This window comes from Trachurus japonicus, chromosome 12 (assembly GCF_045865225.1).
Source record: "Trachurus japonicus isolate A0001 chromosome 12, Traja_1.0".
NCBI lineage: Eukaryota > Metazoa > Chordata > Actinopteri > Carangiformes > Carangidae > Trachurus > Trachurus japonicus.
Window position 1 is genome coordinate 13,446,356 of NC_140918.1, and position 23,177 is coordinate 13,469,532.

Here is a 23,177-nt window from a genome sequence, read left to right on the forward strand (position 1 = left end):
TGAAACGGAAAGACACATCAGCACAGTTTGACATAGATGCTTAACATTTTCGATGTGCCTGCAGCCACAGAGGGCTATACCGGAGATTTAACTTTATTGACAAATCCAAATATTTCGAAGCGGCAAAGGCTTTAAAAAAATAGCAGTGGAGTCATGGCATCACCAAGGCAAGAGAAAGGTATTGCTCTTGGTATTGATCTAAAGCGACAAAGAAAAGTGTGAAGGTAGATTTGCATTTTGCTTAAGCTGTCAGGGACACATATCAGCACAATTCAGTCGTTTCCACTCTCTCATGTGTTTGAAATCAGTTTTCTACTTTGAGTGAGGACACCGCTGTTTTACTGTGAAATCTGTCAGTGTTTGCACAAAGAGGTCTATAGAGTTTGAGTTGAAAAGGGAATTGCAGAAATTCATGGGAGAGCAGGAGCGCAAACCCACAGGGTTAAAGAGGGCATAAAAACACACCTCCAAGTGAGACCATTGTGGCTACAAGTGATAAATGCAAGATAATGGTGAATGCTATACACTGTAACAATACCACCAGAGGTTATTGTCATAGGCTGTATTCAACTGTGGAAGGCTGAATTTGATTGTTTCTTCACAAATGTTTTTTTTTTTTTTTTTTTACATTGATGAGAAAGACTTCACATAGCTTACGAGAGGGACTGTATATCAGCCCATCCTTTACAGTCTTTCTAGTCACGAATGAATACAAATCCTTTGACTGGATCAGGAACCTCTTCACTGCAATAGTCTAATGCGTTCAGCACTGAACAGGAAGACGTTGTTTATTAAAATGACTTGTGGTCACTGAAGCCTGAGGCTAGAGTTCACATGCAGAACTCTGACTGTGCCCTTGGTTGTAGTGGAAGACTACACAGTCTGTCAACACTGCTAGCTTATGCCACATCATGCTTGAAACTTTCTGTAGCTGTTTTTGTTCTACTGCCAGCATAAAAAAACAACATTGCATGAGAATATCTCTTGCATAACAACGAAGAGTCTATGTTTGGAAAATGGACTGATTTCATTTATACCTCTGCTTATTTAAACATATTATGGCTAATTAGTAACGTTTCCAACACTTTCATCACTAATTGCATATTTTCTTTTTCCCTTTGTCCTGTCTATAAGAACACATTTATTATAAAAGCTGAACAAATTTCCAAAATAATTGGTTTTATAGAGGAACCATTTGTATATTTTAGTAATTTTTGCTGTTACTATGTAGCCAACAGCAATAGCACCTCTTTACTTGCTTGGCAAGAGCTTTAGTGATTGATCTGTTTACAGCACAAGAGGTTGTAATTACTGAGCAATTACTTGTTCAGGGCAGCCAGGATGCTGCAGTGACTCGGTATTGGAAAATGATGAGGCAGTCCAACTAGGGCTGAGCAAGGTAGTTAGCATGCTAAATTCAGTAACTCAGGGCTCTCAAGTGTCACGCATTGAGCGTGAGACACACGCACTTCGATCAGTTCACGCTCTCACACGCCACACATCACATGACTTATCGCTGGCCAGGTCACCTGAGAAGTGCAGATTGCTCCGTTTAGTCCATCCATTCAGCTGGCCTCAATCGGCTACCCAGCAGCCAATTGAAAAATAGTATTCTTGTTGCCGGATAAAGTCCGCAGCACTGCAAGCGCGCGTCCTATCCCGGACCACGGGTTTCTTTCTTTTTTTTCCGCAGTCCGGCCGAAAATGAATGCTTGTGAGTCCAGCCGGGTCCAGGCTTCAACACAAAGCTATAGATTACATTTGATGAAGACCTAAAATTCAGTCAAAAAAGTTAATATTATAAATGCCAATTAAAAAAAACATTTTTAAATATGGAAATGCTGGCCTTTTGAAAAGTATGTAGGCTTGTGGTTCTAGTGGCAATGTAAGACTTTAACCAGAAGCCAGAACATCACTTCCTCTGTCTGGCCAAAGGGGGACAACACCTTACAAATGGGTCTTTTAATCTATAAGAACCAAATGTTCCAAAATATAAAATTGGTAATACCCAAATACATACATATTATATGTGCACTGTGTAGTTATAGTAGATGCTTTTACACACACACACACACACACACACACACACACACACACACACACACACACACACACACACACACACAGGCTACTGATTTTCAGGAGAAACAGTTCACAGTTTTCAAGTAGCTAAACACATAAGCTCTGAGTGAGCTGATTAATTCTGGCAGAGTGTCAGGGAGGTGCCCTGTAATAATGTACCACATTGTATTACTTACAGAAAGGTGCACACAAATTAAATTTTCTGAAGCCACAGAGGTAATGATTTTGCCTGACCAGAAGCAATAGCCAAAACATATTTATGTTCAGAAGACCTCCATTAGGCCACACTTAGTTGCAAAAGGGATAAAAAAAAAGGGCAGATCAAGGGCTTAATGCGGCACCATTATTCTTGCGCAGTGGTGTTAGTCAAGTGTGTGTAAGTAACTTTGCTAACCCCCGAGGGAGGGAGAGCATGGCAGCGTCAGAGAATGGGGCCTTGTCCCCTCAGTGCTTGTACTCTAACCAGGCATGAGACATTGGCCCTGACTGCTACCCACCCCTAGTCACGGTCACCACAAGTTAAGTGACCAATTCCAATGCATTGCTTGGGGCCACCCCAACCATTCACAGCAGTGGAAACCTGAACATATGTGACATGCTCTCCAACCAGTTCCAGGCATATGGTTAGCCATTTTCAACAGTAATCTTCAGAGGAAAGGTTGCATGGGCTTGGGGAAGTGAATCGGTGTTTGCTTTTTATGCATCTGTTTCTGCTCGTAGGAATGAAAGATAGAGGAATATGATATGAAGAGAATGAGCAGCTCAGGTCTGTTATTGTGTGTCAACAAGCAAACATATGCCATGAAAATCGGAGCGATTGTCTGGTGCTGTGTAAATATTTGGTACCGTTGCCGCTCTAAGCGTTCGCATTCATCCCCCTTTTCAGACACTTACAGAAAGGTCAGGGTTTCTGCATAAAAACAATCCTTCCTCTATTTCCTGTGGACCTTCAAACACACACACACACTCACACACACAAGATGAGGCTTCTGTTTGGGCTTTTCGGTTTTCACCTCTCAGATCTTAAGGCTGGGTATAGAACTCTATTTATGGTAAGAGATTAGAGATGTGCTGATTTTAGTGTGTGCGCATAATCAGTTTTATATTCACAGCAGTTGTGACCTTATTACAGTGGTTACGGTGCGATTTTAAACTCAGAGGTGGGAAATCTATGTCCACCTGGAAGAATGAGCATTTTTGGTCGTCCCAAGCGTACCTTTCAGAAAACAACCCACCGTCATCTGTTTGGCTTGATTCTGTTGAATAGCTATGTCATAAAAATAGTCAGTATTTTCAAAATGAATCTTTAAACAGAATGAGAATCTGTCAACTATCTCAGTTCTTCTCATTACTGAAAGCTTACTGAGAGCAGACTGAGTTGATTTATGAAACATTGTGATTTAGAGTATGAAACGAGAAAGACATGGAAAGAAGAGACATAATTTACGCCTCTCCAGGCAGTGTCTGTATCACCAGATAGGGTCAGTAATTTGATTTAGCCATGCACATGAGTAATTTTGCTCAGTCATCCAGATGAAAATTACAAAAAAATCTAGGAACATGCCAAACAATGCCACACTGCAAATCAAAAGGTAAAATCCTCAAATGGCTCCATGTGGCTACAAGCTCCTGTCATCATAGCTATTTGCACATTTTCTTGGCAGTAATTAAATCTCTTCAATCGGTAATGTTATTTTCTATTTTTGAATTTATATTTTACCTATCTCCTCTTGGTCTGGGATAGCTGGAAATAAAGATAGGATAGGATGTGAGATACTGTACAGAGGAGAGGAAGTGGCCTCAGACTTTTGGACCACTTGTATTAGTTCTCCACAGGATAAAATTCCTGTGGTATCGAGGTAAAAATTCTATATCACCAGACCTCTCATGGAAATAATGCCATCCCAATAAGGGTAAATCTGGGGACATTTCTGGGGACCGTGCCAGCTGGGGATAAAGCAGCGAATATGGAGACGGTTCCTGGAAAACTGGGGCATCTGGTTTCTCAAGCAAAAACTGCTTGCCTTGGTTTTCAGGCCTCTAAATTGTCTCTCAGCTCCATTGGCGCCTGAGATAAGCCTGATTTGGGCAACTCTCATAAATGAAGACATCACCAGTACACTCTCATTATTTATGCACTGCACCTTAACTGAAGATCATTTCTTCAGTGGATATCTCAAATATTTCTGTCACTTCTTCTTTTCTCCCAACAATCACCAAGCAACTGAGCAAATGGAGTATAATACTAACCATATTCCCATTTCCTTGTGCTACCTGTAGGAGAGGAGGCACTGACTATGTACCTGGCCAAAAACAAGCTGGACAGGAAGCTTGTCAACGCCACCCAGAACGTGGAAGCCCTCCATCAGTTGGCCTCGTCATACTTCATTGACCGCGACGGCACGATGAGGAAGCTGCACGAGATCCAGATCTCCACCAATGCCATCAAGGTTGGTGCTACCTATTGCATATAAATCCATCTCATTTGCACTGAGAAAGGGTTGGCACTGTTAACTTAAGCTTCAACAGAAGGTAAAGGCCGGCCTTTTGGTTAACATTAATGTGAACACTGCGCCTCACCTGAAGAATTTCTGCTGTGCTAGCCTTTTGGTAATGAGAAGGAAACATTTATTAGATGTGCTTGCCTGTCAGGAAAACATAAATAGTGCACCCACACAAACAATGTGTTTTGACAATCCAATAAACGCTTTGTTTTCACTTTGTCCACTGACAGATGGTCTGTACCGAGAAAATAAATCAATCTGGTTAAAATTAACCAATGCAGACAAGGACATACTGCAAAACATGCATCTACCTACATATATGCATCTACATCATTCTAAACATGCACCTGCATCCATATTTATAATGTATCAAGGTGATATCAGAGTGTCAAAACATAACTTTTTACTTCTGGGAAGGGCTGAAAATGAGTTACCCGTGAACAAGAAACTGGAACAGACGACATGGATTGATTGAAAATATTAGTAGCAAATTGCACATCTTTTACCAGCTGAAGACACCTCCTCAACCAACAAAAAGGTGGGGTGGTGGTGCGGTGTTAAGTGTAAGCATCTTTCCTGCAACTGCTTGCCAATTCTAGACATCCACCATGCTCTTTCCAGGGACCAAGGTCTCAGGGACACTCAGGAGAGTGGGGTAGGGAAAGCAATTGTAGAATAAAAATAACATCAAGCAAAACCAAATAAGCCACAGTTTTCTGGAAAAACCCTCCCTTGCGACCGCGATTCAGTAATTAGTCCAAGATGCTTCATGCACGATGGAGGCAGTATCATCTTAAGGTTAGGTTCTGCATTAAAACAAATTTTTCATGTGTCTAACGTAACATTAGGCTACTACTTTTTCTTTTACTTTTTGAAAAGTTGCACTTGTACTTATTTTCCCCTTTTTAAATTTAGAACCTACCAATTAAACACAAAATGACTCAAATGATTATGATTTTCAGTATCAATCACAATGATAATAATACAACAGCAGGACAACAACAGGGCTTGATGTTTTACTTCCTTCAGATGAATTTCTGTTGGATCATTTGCATAATTTTGTAATTGTAGACTAAATAACATGCCAACACACAGATCAAAATACTCTGACAGCTGTTCATTAAACCCAGTTTTGTGAATGTGGTGTCAGAAATGTAATTAGTTTTTCTACATTTTTTTTGTCATGTGTATGTGCCATTCATCTTATCAGATGCTTACTCAAATTAAGCAGCTTTTGTGCAAGAAAAACAAAGTATTAAAATGAAGCTCCGCCACAACAACTCAGACCCAACATAGCGTCTAAAATTGAAACAGTCCCATAGTAGTTTAGCAGAGTTAAGCATCATGATTCCATGTGTATACCTGTATAACAAAAAAATAATAATGCTGGGCCCAGGGGCCTTGGACAACATCCCCTGTCTGCTGTGACCTTGCTCACGCACACCATTACTAAAAAAAACAAGAATAAAGTTAGAGTGAACCTGAGTGTGCAGCACCGCTTCTGGGATGTTTTGTTGTGTGAGGACATCAACTTGATTAACATGCTTGCTTCCAGTGTAGTTGTAGGGACTTGGATAACCCTGAACAACTGAGCATTGAGTTTCAACTATGAAATGCACCAGTGTTTTTCTAGTATTATTCCACAGTATTTTTTTAATTATACAGTGTAAGTAAAAATTGCAAATAAATTGGAAGAAACAAATACATGTATGATATATTAACAACGGCATCATGGCAGAAACAACAACATGCATGATGCCTCTCTTTTCTGACACGTCTGAAAACCTCAGCCAACAAAGATGCAGGTATCAAATGGTGCTACCTGCCAGAGTCAAATTTTAGCAACACTGAGTGGGTTAGTGGGTGTTAATTTCAAGCCCTGGTGATCATAATTATTTAGACTTCTCTGGTTTTCCATGGGTCTGCAATCACACAACTCTTGGCAGAAAGCAGATTGCAGATGTGAAAATAGGCTGCGCCACAGACGAAATTGGAATGCCTCATGATCATATGGACTTCGATCCTGCAACAGCAGCTCTCGCAGCGAGGACTCTAAACTTCAGCCAGGAAAATTGCAAGAATAGCCTCCCATGTCTTACTGTTGACCACAATATGTGAACCACTGTCTAATGGCATTAATTTCACACTTAGCATCACAATCATAATATCATAACTGAGATGTGTAAGGGTATAGATTCATTAGCATAATATGGGGAAAAAATAAACCAGTGAATCAAATTAAATTTTAGGCATCCAACAAGTAAAAAATAAAATAAAATACAAAGCATAAATAAGTAAATACCTTATACATAAAATATCGCCGAACAGAGAAAAATGCCTATTCCAAATAATAATTAGTGGGTTATATCAGAACTTCGTCTGCAACTGCATGTAGGCTGCTTGAGGGTTGTTTTTTCATTACATCTCAATGCAACAGAAATATATATCTCTGTTCAAATCTACAGAACTCTTATCTACCATGGCCATCTTTTTAAAAAATCATGCACAATTGGAACCAGACTGCTGTAAAATAACGGCACAAAAGTCTGTGCACATAAAAAAAGAGAGATTCTTTTTCTTTATTCTAGGTGTTCTGAACAAAACTAGTGTTTGCAGTGCTGATCAGCAGGAGCGTAGGCATCCTTGAGCCATATTGAACATTCAAACAGAAACCACAGTGATCCCTGCACTATTTCAAACTTATTTCAACATTCTGCATCATTAGGCATCCTCAGGACAGCCAATTCCTGCCAATCTTCTTTCCATGTCTTCATGCCCTTCTTGCTCTAAGGTTTGCCAAAAACATTGTTAAATGTGTTTTTAATTGCTATTTATATAACAAACTAATTAATATTACGCTTTCCCTTTTACAATTAATAGACTTTTTCCTCAATTTGAAGCATTTTCATCTTTATTGATGAATTGACCAGATTCTAATGAGCGGAAGTAACAATGAAATCTTCCATACAGCAACTCCAGCACTGCCGCAGCTGCTGCCAAGCACCTGTGCACTCACACAATAGCCTCCAATCCAACTCTCCCATACACCTACCAGTGCTCCACCTCTCTGTCTTCATTCAAGGAGCACCTTTCTAGCTTTTTGTTGCCGTGAGTGACAAGTGGATTAAGGGGCTCTGGCAGATGAGACTCCAGGTAGCAGGAAGTCAACCATGACAAAATTAAGCAGACCTGACAGAGGCTGCTGAGTCAGTTTCTCAGTAAAGGAAGGCAGGAGGTGTTGCGAGGAGAGGAGTATCCATACAGCAGCTTCCGCCTTCCCTCAAACACACACACATACACACACACAAAGTAACTGCAAAGCTGAGTGAACTGCATATCTGCTGATCAAGACTGATGGACCTGTAGCATATGTCAAGAGGTGAGGCTTTGTCTGAATTTGGAGAAGGGCTGTGAACCGATTGGTGATTGAGGGAGTGAGTGAGTGAGCAATGCTGGCATGCAAGATAGCTTGCCTTTCACCTATCACATATTGCATCCTTTGAGGCCTTAGCAATGGGTTGACTGAAACTCCCAATAGATGTGCCTTGCCCTTCTAACAGAATACAATAGAAGTTTAATAGGTTTGGTCTATCAAGTGAAACAAATGGTGCATAAAGTAAGTAGTGTGCTATACAGAGGGGAATGGCTGCAAATAGTGTTTTGTTACAGTGTGCTGCTAATGCACTTTGGACAGAGTAGTTCAAGAACATATAATCATACTGGTACAGTATGAATGTTGATTGCTGTAATGGTGCTTCACAATGCACTGAAGCCACATTTTTGGACATATTGTGTTTTCCGTGTGTAATGACGCACACTTTTAGGCTTAATTACCAACTGGGCAAAACAATCCTTCGCCCCAGGGGCCCTAAAAGCTCCAGGTTCTGTGTGTGTGTAATTGCTCTGTGGTAATTTGATTAACAAAGTCAGTGATAAGGTAAAAGTGAATTTTTAAATAAAATCTCAAGGTCTCTTCATGTGGAGGGACCCACTGTCAATATTTAGAACAACAATTTGCATAGTATGGACCTTGAGAGTTGTATTAATGAATCCAAGTAACTGTTTTAATAAACACAAACCTTCCTTGAAGCCTGTTGCTGGTTGTGTTGAAGATTTAAACTTAGACAGCAAGTATAAAAAGTTACCACTTTTCGTATAACACCGTTAAACCTAAGGTGTAATTGAGGCACATAATTATTATGTTTTCAGACAGCACCATCATGAGAATTTGAATAGTCTCAAATATAACAGAAATAATAAGAAACACACACACACACACACACACACACAAAGAAATTAATGTTGAAAGAGGTAACAATAATAACAATTTGCATAATTGGTAGATATATTGTGACCAAAAATCATCTGAGGCAGAGCTGCATTCTGCATATCTTCTGACTAAAGATTAAAGGCAGCATAAATTGCATTTCACCAGTCACGTCGGCAGCAGACAGACAGTGATCAGAATGTGCAGAGGAAGCAAAGACCAGCAGAAGGCGTGGATCTATAAACACAGAGAACAAGGGCTTTGCTCCTCCAATATTGATTCAGTATGGCTGTGAGACCTGCTTTGGAGTGCAAACTTACAATCAGGATGAAAACCACGTGTCAATACGGTAGAAATGCTTTAGACATTTTCTGTCTGCAAGTAAGCAGGTTAAAAGTCAGGTCCACTTTGTTCCACTGAAATATTCTGTGAGGCAGGCTTGTAACTTTGGCCTCAGGGATTCAACACTTCTCTCATTTATTCTCGATTAGCTCATTCGCTATAGCTGCCAAACAGTTCACCCACTTCATTTATAGCATTTGGCACGCAAATACTTTCAATGAATTTGTGGATAGCTTTAAATTATTCTGAATAATTAAAAAAGGAAATTACTGAATCATATTATTTTTCTTCAGTCACAACTGAAGGAAGCATTGTATTTATGGTTCCCTGCCAATATTTGGGGCTCCTTTCTCTGATCCCCACAGGATCAAAGAGAGAAGAGAGAAGTTCAGTATTTCTATATGGTCAGAATTCAATAAGAAAATGTATGCAGATGGCCTCTTGCAACACCACTGGTGCTATTAAAAAATGTTGAATATTTGGATTAAAAAAAGAAAAAAGAAAATAACTGACATTTGAATGTATGTATTTTTCCTTACCATAGACTTACAGCCATCATAATAAATAGCCCCGGCGCCATGTTCACAAAACTGGGCTTAATATCAACAGATGTTCTCTTACATTTTAAATACTCTTTTCATTAACTTTGAAAAATGGATTATCAAATGCTCCCAAAATGCCCATCATATATAAGTACACAAATACAATAAGTGATTAAACAATTTTGGTTTTAGATGTGTCTCACTTCTTATGTCAAGAAGAACAATAGTGAGGCTTTTATTTGAGAACCTAAAACCCATTCAATAAAAACAATAGCCAACAATGGTTAGATAATTTATTTGATTAGAATCGACATCTGCAAAGGAATGGCTTTTCATAGCCTATTACCACCTGTTGTACTGTGTAACAATCATCTTATCTTGTCTACAACAAGATTAAACAGAGGAGACTTCAATATCAAGCAAACAAATGCGGTCAGAAAACCTGGTTGATTAAGCCCTTGTTATTCCAGGGAGCATCCATTAGCAAATAAAGAAAAGTTGTTAAACAATGCTCCAGTCTGAATTTGAAAAGAAAAGAGGCTGTAATTTGGAGATGGCGGCGTATTGTGCAGATGTCAGGGACAAGCTGCTGAATGCCCCCTCCATTCAACAAAATGTCCCAAATGGTTTGCCGCCAACTTTCGTTTGGCTCTTCGCCTGATATCACACAACTGTTTCCTATGCATAGCACTTATCCCAGGACCAAAACACAGTAGTGTTACTTAGCATTGTACACATTTAACCCTGGTTGTGTATCTAAAGATGTTGAAAATTCACAAATACATAGAATGGCACATCTCAAACCAATAATATGCCCCAAGTCTAATAATAACTTCTTCCAAACAGTCAACTGCACAGATTCATGCAGCATTGTAATTTAAAAGAAAACTGTAATTTAACTGGACCTATAATTAGATATTTTACTGCATTAATTAATATTTCTCAGGTATTAATTGTGCCATGTACTTTTATACTTAAAACATTGATTGAAATGAAAATATAAATCAATTTGGACTTGTAGTATATCAAATAATGTGTAGTGTATAATTTTTCAAACATTATTTGATTAAGTGTGTCATTATCAGACTACTAATGAGGCAGCAGAACATTACGTGAACATCAGGGCAGCCAGCAGGACATACAGCAATCAGTCTTTGATGACAGCAGACATCTGCGCAAACTTCTCATTATAAACACAGTCGTCGTCTCATCAGTGAGAAATACAAACAATTGTTTGATTGTTATTGGACTCCACAGGTCGCACATGCTGCGCAGGCAGAAATGGTAGGAATACATTACCATTAAAGGTTACATGTAAAAATTAGTCCCCGAGGAGCGCTTGTTTTATTGTTAAATAAGATTCAGTGGTAATTAATATCAGTAATAACCATAGCATCATGAGGTATATTTTCAAGAGCAAGAACAGTTTTCGGTCTGTGTAAATGTGTGTGTGTGCACTCGCTCTAGGCTGGTTAGATCCAATTGCTTGCCAATACATGTGAGGCCTGATGGACTACGTGCATAGTGGCTGGCTGAATTTATTTAACCTTTTCATTCTTGATACCCCTTTCTGTCTCTTTGAGCCTCTGCACTGCTTTAGAGGTCTTGGCTACATGGTAACGTTAATCAAAACCAAGACATATCCCCACTGTGCTGCTGGCGCCCTCAGCAGAACCTTAGTCTTGTTATTTACCAGAGACCCACCTATCCAGAAACACATCAGCTAAAAAGAAAAGAAAAATGCTTTTGCCACCCACTCACGCAATAAAAAATACACCTAAACCTCAGCGGTGTAATGAAGACCACAAAGTAAAAGTTAAAACAAAGAAAAGGCAGAACAAATGTACACATAACAAAGTGGCGAATAACACAGTGATTAAACCGTAAAATAACTTTTCTGTCCTTTTGTGTCTTGTCATTCCTTTGTTTGAAATACACACCAACATGCAGCTATGGCAGCAGGCAAGCATACAGCACATGTATACGCTCAGACAAACAAACAAGCTCACAGTAGACCCACAGTACTGAACAATGTAGCCTGGGGTTACGGTGTAATGAGATCGTACAGTATAAGGTGGGGTTCCAGCTGTAACATTTATCTCCATGAATGTATCGCTGCTCTTTTATTGAACAGAAAAAATATCACAGAAGCCATTTAGCATAGAGGTATTATCCATTTTTACTGGTTCATAAATCAGATTTCGGTCAGTCAGTCATTCTTGTGCCAAAATCTGTATTCATTATCCTCTTCACACTCTCCACTTCTACACACACAACCATAGACTGCACAGTCCAGATACTGTACCAATATAGTTCTCTTCATCTTCATGTAGTAATTCTTATAAATCTTTTGATAATAGAGATACAGTAATAGGGATGTCGTCATATTCCTCCACTTATATTATTCATTAGATGGATTCTAAAACAAAACAAAACAAAACAAAACAAAAAAGACATATACAGCCATTCTAAAGAAAAGGCATCTTCCTACTGTGAACAATATCATACCTTGCTGATAGAAATAAATGACATGTGGTTGTTTGTCTTGGTGTAGCTGAACCAGATTGCTGCAAGCTAGGAATCCAGTAGGGAGGGAGGGTCATTTAGGAATGAAAATAAGATACCCAATGGAGTGTTTTAATGAAAAGAAAATGTCAATTTTACGAGTGAGTGTCTTCCCGTGAAAATGTGTGATTATGCAGGAAGAATAGCGATTAGGAATTGGGCTGCGTGTGTACGCGCCCACATCCTATCTTGTATTATGTATGTGAGTGCCTGCGACTGAGCGTCTGACTATTGCGTGTCTACTGTATATCCACCCGCGCGTGAAGTGTGCAAGAATGCATTCCTGCTGGGTAGGGGTGGGGCGGGTGTGTGCTTACTGCATCCCTCACAAGGTCACCTATCCATACAGTGACTCTGGGCTGATTTACACCAGCGTTCAATATGCATATTTCCTGATGATGCTGCAGTGCTGTGGGTGGTGGTGGTGGTGGAGGTGGTGAGTGTAGCAGCCACAGCCACACTATCCTTTTTCTCATTTCACAGTCCAGTCATGTGAGCCTCGTGTGAGGTAAAGGAAAATTTAACATGTAAACAAAATGACCCAGATTTTTGTCATCTGCAGGGGCCAAGTTTGGAGCCGTGTGTACCTCATTTGCATTCGCCACGAGCGAGCATGACAGATTTTATATTCAGTGTAGCTTGAGTTGTGCACTTGAGGGTGCCACGGTTATAATTAGAAATGCCCCAAAGTCGATAATTCCCAGGATCACTTAAAACAAATGTGTTACATTTTAAAAAAAAAGAAGAATTTTACAGTTGACACTTAAGAATAATCAAAATGATCTTTATGTAAACATTTATACGATGTTAGACATGCAAGAGAGATGCGCTGCTACTGTATCTGAGTTCCACGAATATGGTTGTCTCTCTAATGTGACTTACAGTAACACTGTAGCCATATGTAATATGATATGAACATGGAAGGAAAAAAAAATGTCCTCAGAGATCTTTCACTACCAGGCTTTGAGAATTACTGAGGAGCACGTCTCTTCATTTCTGCATAGCCAGAAATAGCAAGTCATTAAGAGAATGGCAGGTGATGGGCAGATTAGGAGGGCTCAGCAGAGGCGATACGTAATGAAGACAGTTCAACCTTACAGTATTCTCCCCTGTCCCACTCACCCATCTTATTGCATTCATCCCTTGTTTTCCTTATCTCACACAGCTTCAAACCACCTCTGTCTCTCTCTCTTCTTTTTTTTTTTTGTATTATTCTCTGCGGTCTTTCAAGTTGAAACACAACTTGGGGACACGATATAATGTGAAGTTTGGTTTCTGAGAATAATACTCTCTATCATTGTGGTTTGAAAAACAGAAATGAGAACACACTGTTCCCATGACAAGTTACAGGAATTATAGAAATAATGAGAGCTCCATATGCTGTGATAATTTTAATGAACTTGGTGAAAAGTGGTTTCATTGCACAAGTGAAACAGTTGAGACATACTGTATCCAAGGGTGATAGAGAAATCATGTGCATTAGATATGCTATCTCCGTTCTCACAGGCCCGCTGTGCTAATGTAAAGCTAATGCCAATGAAGTCTATAGAGGGAGAAACTATTTTTATTTCATATACTCAAAGTAATTTATTGCAAGTAATAGGAATGCAACTTTTCAATTGATAAAAGGGAATTCAGATATGTGCAAAACTCACATGCAATATCTTAATTTATAACATTATAACCTCTAATTTATACATGTTTAGGAAAGGCTGATAACAACCTTTTATGTGATTGGAAATGACCCAGTTCTCACTCAGTCTAATTAGGCACGAGGAAGTCATATGGCATTTACTTTACAATTGATGTTCCAAGGAGCCTACAATTATCCCTGATATTTCACAGTGCTCCATGATAATTTAAGTCTGTTTTGCAATTACTCTCTGTGAGAATATTTGCATTGCTCAGTGCAAGAATAGCTCCCGTTTTCTCTGTCATGAGCCAGGCGTTTGCCTTCCATGTTGTCTTGTTGTGTTTAGGGAACTATGAATTGTCAAGCTCCAGAATCCCTAATGTGATCTTTTTAATTGGTGCTTTATTAAAGGCAAGTTTGTTAGAAAAGGTCAACCATACAAGTGAGTAGTCTACAAACACATGGACAGCACTGGCATCCGTTGTAAGATGAATACAGTATTTGGTACATGCAGTATGTTGGTTGCTTCAGCTGCCTAATTAGAGTAGGTCAACGAGGCCAATCCAATAAAGTGACAAACTATTCCTACTCTCATTTTTTGGGGTATTTGTGAGTGTGTGTGTGGCAGGATACTTAAAAATCTAAAAACAGTGCTCAAGGTCACAGTGTTTGGTTTGCACACTTAGCAACTGATTATGCATGTAACTAATAGAGACACAGGATTCATTTTAATATGAAAAGAAAGAAACAATATGGGATAATTGACTCAACACAGAAAGTGCACACACATCTAATGTCCACAGCTGCAGCTGTATGCACGTCAACAGGATGAACTTGAACACAGATCGAAATGCAAAAGAAATTTACAGAGACAAGAGAAACTGGATTTTGCAACATTTGGGGCTTAGGGAATTGAGCGTGTACATTTGGTTGCCAACAGGAAAAAAAAAAGAGAGAAAAATAGAGAGACAGAAGAAACATGATCTCATGTGCATCATCTCCTATTTACTTGGTTAGATGATTTTCTTGATGACAGATGACAGTTAGAGAGGATGTTCCAGAACCGTGGTTTCTGACTGTGGGCTGTGATACAGTCTCGGTCCAGTGGGATTCCACTGTTGTGTTCTGCTTAATAATCCAAATCCTCTAAATCCCCTTCGGCCCACTTCAGTTCTTTGATTGCTCCTTGTATTTTTATTACGTTATCCTCCATTTTCATAATCTGGTGCACAGCACTCTTATGGTGTGTGCTGGAGAGAAAGAAAAGAGACAATCTAACAAGTGCTGCATACTGCTCAACTAAGGTCATTCAGATTACAAGGGCCACTCTCTAATCCATAAAGCTGAGAATGTCTGTGCCCAATTTGGAAAAAGAAATATTCTTAGAGAGAAATTATTGTATGGTAAACTGGCTGTGGCAAGCACCACTTGTGTATCTGCATGTGTGTGTGTGTGTGTGTGTGCGCACTATTAATGTAAATGTGCCTGAGCTAGCTGGTGCATTAGCCTGCTATGCCACCTGGGGAGTTGTCTGTAGGCGACAGAGGACAGATATTCACTTTGCTCAGTCACCATGGATCATGCAACACAACCTTTTGAAGGAAGTAATTCATTCCTGCGATAAGCACAACAAAAAGGGTAGGCAAAAGAACACTGTCAGCAGTCATCAAGATGGCAGAGTGTGATAAGGAAGTCTAGCTCAGTAATCAATCTGCACATGCACTCTATGCAAGGCCATGAGGTGCATTACAAAGTCCGTTGCTTGGCTCGAAGAAAATAATGAAAACGCGAACAAGCTTGGGAATTGTAGTATAAAAATGCAGATGAAATGATTTTTAACACTCTTATAAATTGTTAAACAGTTCCAGGTTTTTATCAAATTCTGTTTCATTTTGCATAAACCTTTATATAAGAAAAAAGCAATTTCACCAACCATTGTTACGTAGTAGCTTTAATATCCTATACTTTGTGATTTATATTGTATCATTCGTCCAGGAACAAAAACTTTTCGATAATAGCAAGTGATGTTTCAGTATCACTCCATAGGGGATTTATTCCCACTCATTAAACTTTTTTGTTTTTTAACTCATTCACATTATGAATTCTACTCCACCACGCAGCAACATACTGATGGCGCCAATTTACCACTGAGACTAGACGCCACTTATATTGACAGCAGTCTATTCAAACATTCCTGAACAGTGAAAGCAATTAAAGAACACACAAATATGAATTTACAGCACTGTCACACTGTCATGTGTCCAAACATGATATAAATCACTGTGAATAAACAAGAAGAAGATTTATTCAGGAGCCAATTCATTGAATTTTTAGATTGTGTAGTCTCTACAGAGTCTCCCCCCCTTATTTCCATTTTCCCCCCTCACCAGCCTGATGCCAAGGGTAAGATATACATCTATCTAATTTCTTGCTTGTCAGCCCACCATCTGCTGCAGTATCAACATTAAAGACAGGAAAAAAATGGTATCGTACTATCAATCACAGAAAAATGCACACACTAACACTAGTGTAGAATGCACAAATTACTAAGGCCATAGGTGGCGGATAGCTTACAGACAAATTGGTATTTTTTTGTTTATCAATCAATATGATGTTTTGCCAGGCTCGGTGTGAGTACAGATCTGAAGCCCTTCCTCAAGACATCAATTCAGTCTTGAGCACATTCAGTTAAGTTGAAGTACAAGCAGCTGACAGACGCTAGCTGTTTTGACAGAATGTAAAAGGGGCAACTGGACAGTTGATGCACTGTACGACCACAGTGAAACGGATTACTCAACCTCGTTTCAATATTGTGGATCAGTCTGGAAAACCATCCAACTGTATCCAAACCCTCCATTGTATTAATATAAAATAATTTACTTTCCATTTACTGTGGGGTTTATATTCAAAAGTACTACAACAAATATTGTTTTTAATTTAAAAATTGATTGGTTGTGAATTTGGAAAGAGGTCACTCACAAGCCCACAAGTCCCCATTCCCTCTCATATGACCCATAGGAGGACTTTAATTGTTAAGGTTTTAAAAGAAAAACACACACCTCATTAAAATCACATTGACATAAGTATTGAGACCATTTGCTATGACACTTTAATGGGCTTCTCTCCATTTGAGATGTTTCTATACCAGTGATATATTCAATTGATTGGTCATTATTTGGAAAAGGCATGTACAGAAAGGTCTCACAGGTCTGAGCTCTGCAGAGCTCAGAGACAGGAGGATTGTGTCAAGGCTCAGGTCTGATCACACAGTTTGGAACATCCAGGCATCCTCCTATTTGGTTATCTTCTTAATGATCTGGTCTGGCCATCTCATGGGTCTGCTACTTGGTATGGGTTTTTGGTGCTCAAAGACCTGCAAGGAAGAAAAAGTGTTCTCTTCTGAACACTATCTCGTTTGTTTTCTTGGAATCTTGAAAAAGTACTTGTTGGAGCAACTAGAAGAACTTAATGAGCAAAGCAGAGGAGAAGAAAGATTCTTCTCCTTTTGTTTTCAAGTACAACCTCTCCAAGGTCTCAGCTGTGCAGGCTGTATATTTTAAAAGCAGCCTCTTCACATCTGAATAGCGTCATTATTTCTTTTGACAGTGGTTTGGGATGGGCAGCAGGAACTGCCGCTGTAGTTTCAGTGCTTTTGTTTGGAGCAGAACAAGGACATGGTTAGAGAAAAACGGCCATTAATGTTTTGTCTTCCATAAAGCTCTGAAAGAAGGGAGGGGAAAAAAACAAAAAAAAGAATTAAAGTTGGACATGTCACCAGCTGCTGCTTTAAAGACATATTACATAAGGTGTAGCTTAAAATGTAATTAAGCCTTCTTTTTAAACCTTGAATCAATTAGTCATCACATTATGGCTGGTGGAAAACTAGAGCATGTTTCTTGTGTGCGAGAACCTGTCTCAATACATTCTGTCACTGCAGCATGTCTGTGGGCCAGAGGGTGTTGAAAATACAAGTGTGAACTCATGCAGTTAGCACATGCGAAAGTCTAAGTCAATCAAAATCAGAGATTTGCCTCATAACGTACTACTTTATTTAATAAAAACAGCTGTGAACATGTGGCATTGTGAATGGCTGGTTGGTCCTGTGAACCTCTTATGTCTAAGCGTAACACATCAGAGCAGGACAGACACCAATGCTACATACTCCTTCGCCATTATCCACAGACTTGAACACCGACACACATCACCCACACACACACCATGAGTGCATTTGCCCACTTCTCAAATGCATCTTTCATTTGAGCCCTAATTCTCTTGCAGGTGACAGAGACACGAACGGGGCCACTGGGATGCAGCAGCTACGACAATCTGGACTCAGTTAGCTCAATCCTTCTGCAGAGCCCTGAGAGCAAGCTTCACCTGCAAGGTAAACACACCCAGCCTACCAATATATACCCAGCAATGTTGGATAGAACATGCCAGTAGGGTCAAACTCCATTGAGGCCTGTAAAATTAACAGAGATCTTATGTCATATGTGAAATGCTCATAGGTGGACTACGGAAATGGATCGTGCCTTCTGAGAAATTGAATGTCAATGCATTTTTTAATTGGGGCTAGGACAGGGATGGATCTGCTTCCCTATCCCCTCTGGGGATTGTGATACCATTCTCTGGATGTGGATGTGTGCTCATGTTCTAACGTGATCGTGTTCTTAAGTTGCTATTAAGGCTTTGATCAAAGACGGGCCTAAATTCAAACCTGTCGCGTGAACTATGCAGACTACTCAGACATTAAAGCAGAAACTCGCACTCCACATGCAAGCATAAGGTATAATGAGACAATTACAAACAGCATACAAAAGAGGTAAATATTAAAGTTAAAGTCCGACTTCTTTTTCCTCACTCAGGCTTCAATCTCAACACATACAGCAGATGAATCATTTTTTCTTCCTCCAGAATGAATCTACTAGCATTTCACTCATGGATCACACATCAGTGGATTCAAAGAGCAACGTTTATCCATTAGTGGTTATGTTCTTTTAAGCAAAAATAATTCCTTCTTAAAACATTGACACAAGTGATAATTAGCCTAAGAGAGGGAATGGCTCGTGGTGACAGTCACCCAAGGGAAAAGAGATGATGAAAGTCTGCGTCACCGTGGTCAAGTGTTTGAATAGAGTGATTGGTTCTTTGATTTATTCCAGTTTATGCAGGTTATTAAGACTGGTTTGAGAATCACAGAGGCATATTTTCAATCCAGTCCCTATCACGCCACCCCATCCCCCCTCCCTCCCTCTCTTCCTTTCCGTAGTGAAGGAATCATTACCCGGGCTCTAAAAACCAGAGAACTAAGTGGTTTGTCAAAGAAACACTTTTAAGTCCTTCACTGCCACTTACTCAAAAAAGGACTATAGGTTTTGAGAAAAGCTTTACCGTCATGCTCCAAATGTATTAGCCTTGTGCTTTGAAGACTGTTTTGTCACCAGATTGATAGATGACAGGCCTGGCAAAGATCCTCTCTTTTGGCCTGATAATAGCTCCAAAAAGAATCAAAAGCTTTTTTTTTTCTTTTTTTATGATCGGTTTCCAGCTTAGAGTTGTGCATTATAGGCCATATTATATAGGTGTGTCTGTTTGTGTGGTCAAAGGGTGAGGGGAGGTGTGGAGAGTTCCCCCTTTTAGTGTTCCCCTTATAGTGTGGTGAGCAATTATGGTTTCTGCCTTAAATTAGACAGGCAGCTGATGGTGTAACTTCAGTCACAGTGCTCTTCAAAGTAATGGCACTTCACACAGCCCATGGAGTGGCGATATAGTCAATGGAGGGCTTTCTGAGGTCTGCGCTGCTCAAATATATTTCTAATGAGATCCAATCATTTAAGCCACCCTACACTTTACGTTCTGTTATGAACACAACAAAACAGTTAGTTCTTTTCTCTCAGCCAACAGCGCACTTTTCAAAAATCAAGCAAGGCGTGTGCATTAGAAGGAATTTTGTGCTGTGCCTGTAAAATGGCCATTAAGTTCAATCCAGTCGGCCTCAGAATCAGTGTTATTTTTCTGACTCTGCCGAGAAGTACATTGCTTTTTATTCTTGATCATTAGGCGTCTCTGCTTTTGAAAAATATGCACTTACATTAAGATACATAAGGCGATGTCCATGGGCCATTTCTCCCCCTCTCTCTGTGTCAAGCAAACAAGCAGATGACAGAGAAACACAAACATGGCCTTTACTTTGATATGTTTATCAGTACTGCCAGCATCTAACAACATTTGGAATTTTAAAATGGCATGCAGTTCAGTCATACAACATGGGAGGGTGTATTTGTTGTTTGTGTGCGCCTATAGAGGTTATATAAATTTTCAAAAAATGAATTTCTTTTAAAGTTAGTAAGTCTAGTTCTATGCTAGCTGAGTTAGAATTGCAGCAGAAGATAAAGTTTGAATATCTCAGTATCACAGACAATGTTTTAAATGGAGTATGGAGCCCTCGACAAGACTGATGCTTACTCACCTCCTTTTTACAAACAGTCAGTCCATATGGCATCACATTCAAAGTTTTAGACAGAACCCTACATTAGAGGGTAAGTTGTGAAACTCACTTTACTGTAAGCTGTACTCAGCCCATGATGCATTTAGCTATACGCTATACATTATGTTCAATTAAGTCTCCCTTTTAGACATGAATGTAGAAATGAAGGCAGAGACAGTCTGAATAGAGCACAGGAATGATTTATTAGCATAGTAAATATAAAGAGGGCTAGAGCTAAGTTGGGATGAACAAGGTGCTGAGGAGAAGGGTAATTGGAGTGGAGGCTTGTAAACAATAGCAGAGTTCTGGGCGAGGCGGATGCACACAAGGGCAAGAACAGATGAAGTTCAGGCACAGGCAAACAGGAGTTAGTCTGGATCCAGAAAGACAGCAAACAAAGACAATGCAGCGACACAGGGAACTTGGTTTTGCAGGGTTACCTCAAAGGTGAACAGACAATCTGGCGGAGGAGTGGAGTAGAGAGCAGAGAGCCAGGGTACATATACCGAGATTTAACGAGGTGATGATCAGGAACAGATAGGAGAACCACGCCCAGCTCATCCACACACACAAACACACACACAGACAAAGTGGGGACACACAGAAAATACAAGAAAGGGGAACACAGACAAGCACAATGAACTGTATGTTTAAAATGCAATCAAAAATTCTTCATGCTATAATGATTTGTCTATTAATGGGAGCATCTGTATCTAGAACAAGTATGGACAGGAAGTGTGGCTCTGATTTAATCTTTCTTGTGTAAAACCACACAATCTCTGTAGGGAAATATCAAAGATGCACTGACCAAAGGAATATTTTTTGAAAGTAGTTGGATAGAACATTTTTTTCCACAGCATGTGTGCTTTTATGTAGGTCCAGTGTAGATAGATAAGTCACTCTATAACTAGACTGTCAGACCCTCATGGTGGGGCGAACACTGCTTTTAGAGAGATGGGAGAGAGAAGAGCTGACGTGATTGGCCATGAATGATGCCAAACCCAATGATTATGTACACTAGTATGTACAATGATGGATTCTTATGATCTCACACCATTTTCTGAGTATTCCATCCATATTCTGCAAAAAGAAACACCACAAGCGAGCTGCTGCACACTGCACTTTAAATCCCTGGAACCCCCAGGTCCCAAGCTGCAAATGCTTCCTCTATTTTGCTGTGCTTCCAATTTAACTGATGAAGTGTTTGGAATTGAAATGGAATTTGATAAGTGAACATGACCATTGTTTGATTAGAAAAGCTTATACACTCCAAAGAGGTGTAAAGTACCATTTCAGCCACATTTTCAATTTTTTCCCCCTTTATCTGAGGGCACTTAGAAAATGTAGGCTGCATATGAAAATAATTACATGTTAATGGATGGAGGTGTATGGAACAACTTGTGAACCTCCATAATGGCTCTCAAAGCGGTTTGATCATCTTTTTATTCACACAAAGCACAGTTCTACTCTCTGGCTGATGTACTGTATCCTAGCCCCCTAAAAAGAAAAAACCCAAAATAACAGCAGTGACATCACTGTCTCCTTTGACAACGCACCACAAATGGACTTCACAAACCATCCCAGGAGGAGGCCGACACTGGCTGAGTCCAGGACTGCTCTAATAAAGCACTAGCAGCTCTCAGCACATCTAATGAACACCCGCCATGTGGCTCATTTTCAAACGCCTGTTGACCTTTTACCAGACAATTAGCTAAAATGCAAGGTTTTGGTATTTAAACTGTGGGGAGGAGTTACATGTGGCTAGTGCATAAGATCACAAATCACTGGCAGCACTGATGTAACATATAGGCCAACCATACAGAATTTAATTTGATAGAAATTTACATTTTTATCATAGTTACAGATCTTTTTGTTAAGCCTTCATTCCAATGTTGATGTCTGAAGATAGATTTAACAACCAACCTATATAAAAAGCTACTGTAGATTTGTTTTCTCTCAGGTGATATCCACCTGTTTATTCTGTCCAAGTGCACATGAACAAATAAACACACTGATCTTGTTTTGCACGACTCCACGGTGCTCAGCCACCTCATTAAACTGAATTTTGGTGCATTCAATCAATAAAGCACTGAGAGGAAATGCACACTTTCCCTTGGAGGTAACAGCAGACAGATAGATACAAAAACAGTTGAGGGGAGCTGCACTTTATTTCTATACACATACTTTCTTGTTGTTGCTTTTTTTGGATGAACAATCCTACATGTACACATCCATAGTGACTGTGCTGCTTTACACAGATGCTTAAGGGGGCTTTGAGTTCACAGGACAATCAGCATGAATCACAGACACAGTCACTAGAGAGGTTATTCATAAGTGTCCGAATCAGCTCATGCAAAACCAGTAAAATCAATAAATTAAATAAAATGTAGTCTGTTTGTTTTTTATATTGACATAATAGATTTAATTGATGTTGATTGCATTAAACCAGCAAATGAACGCAGGAACATGCCTCGGCAGCACTTGGTTTGTTCAGGCATGAATAAAGAAAGAGCTGCTGGAGTTTTCACATGCCCTCACTTGTGCTGTTCATTCATGTATTTGTGTCTGAGCTTTCACAGAATCACTGTTTAATTTGAAGTTTTTCAAGGCCTGTCCTGAATGAATGACCTCTCTATTGAACTCTATTTCTATGAATGCCCTGTCAGCTCACTGATTTGTATCACCTGTGCGTCACACACGCGCACACACACACGCACGCTGCACAACTTCACTGCCCTGTTAGCGCTCCCTTTGT

At 39.7% G+C, this 23,177-nt stretch overlaps 1 protein-coding gene across 1 annotated transcript in view; it reads left to right on the plus strand.

Annotated features, from left to right (window-relative positions):
* brinp1 (bone morphogenetic protein/retinoic acid inducible neural-specific 1) overlaps positions 1–23,177 on the plus strand; it is a 103,813-nt gene that overhangs the window by 55,961 nt on the left and 24,675 nt on the right. The window contains exons 4-5 of the mRNA XM_085793308.1: positions 4,363–4,532; positions 18,214–18,319. Coding sequence (XP_085649434.1) covers positions 4,363–4,532; positions 18,214–18,319 — 276 coding nt within the window. The remainder of the gene's footprint in view (positions 1–4,362; positions 4,533–18,213; positions 18,320–23,177) is intronic.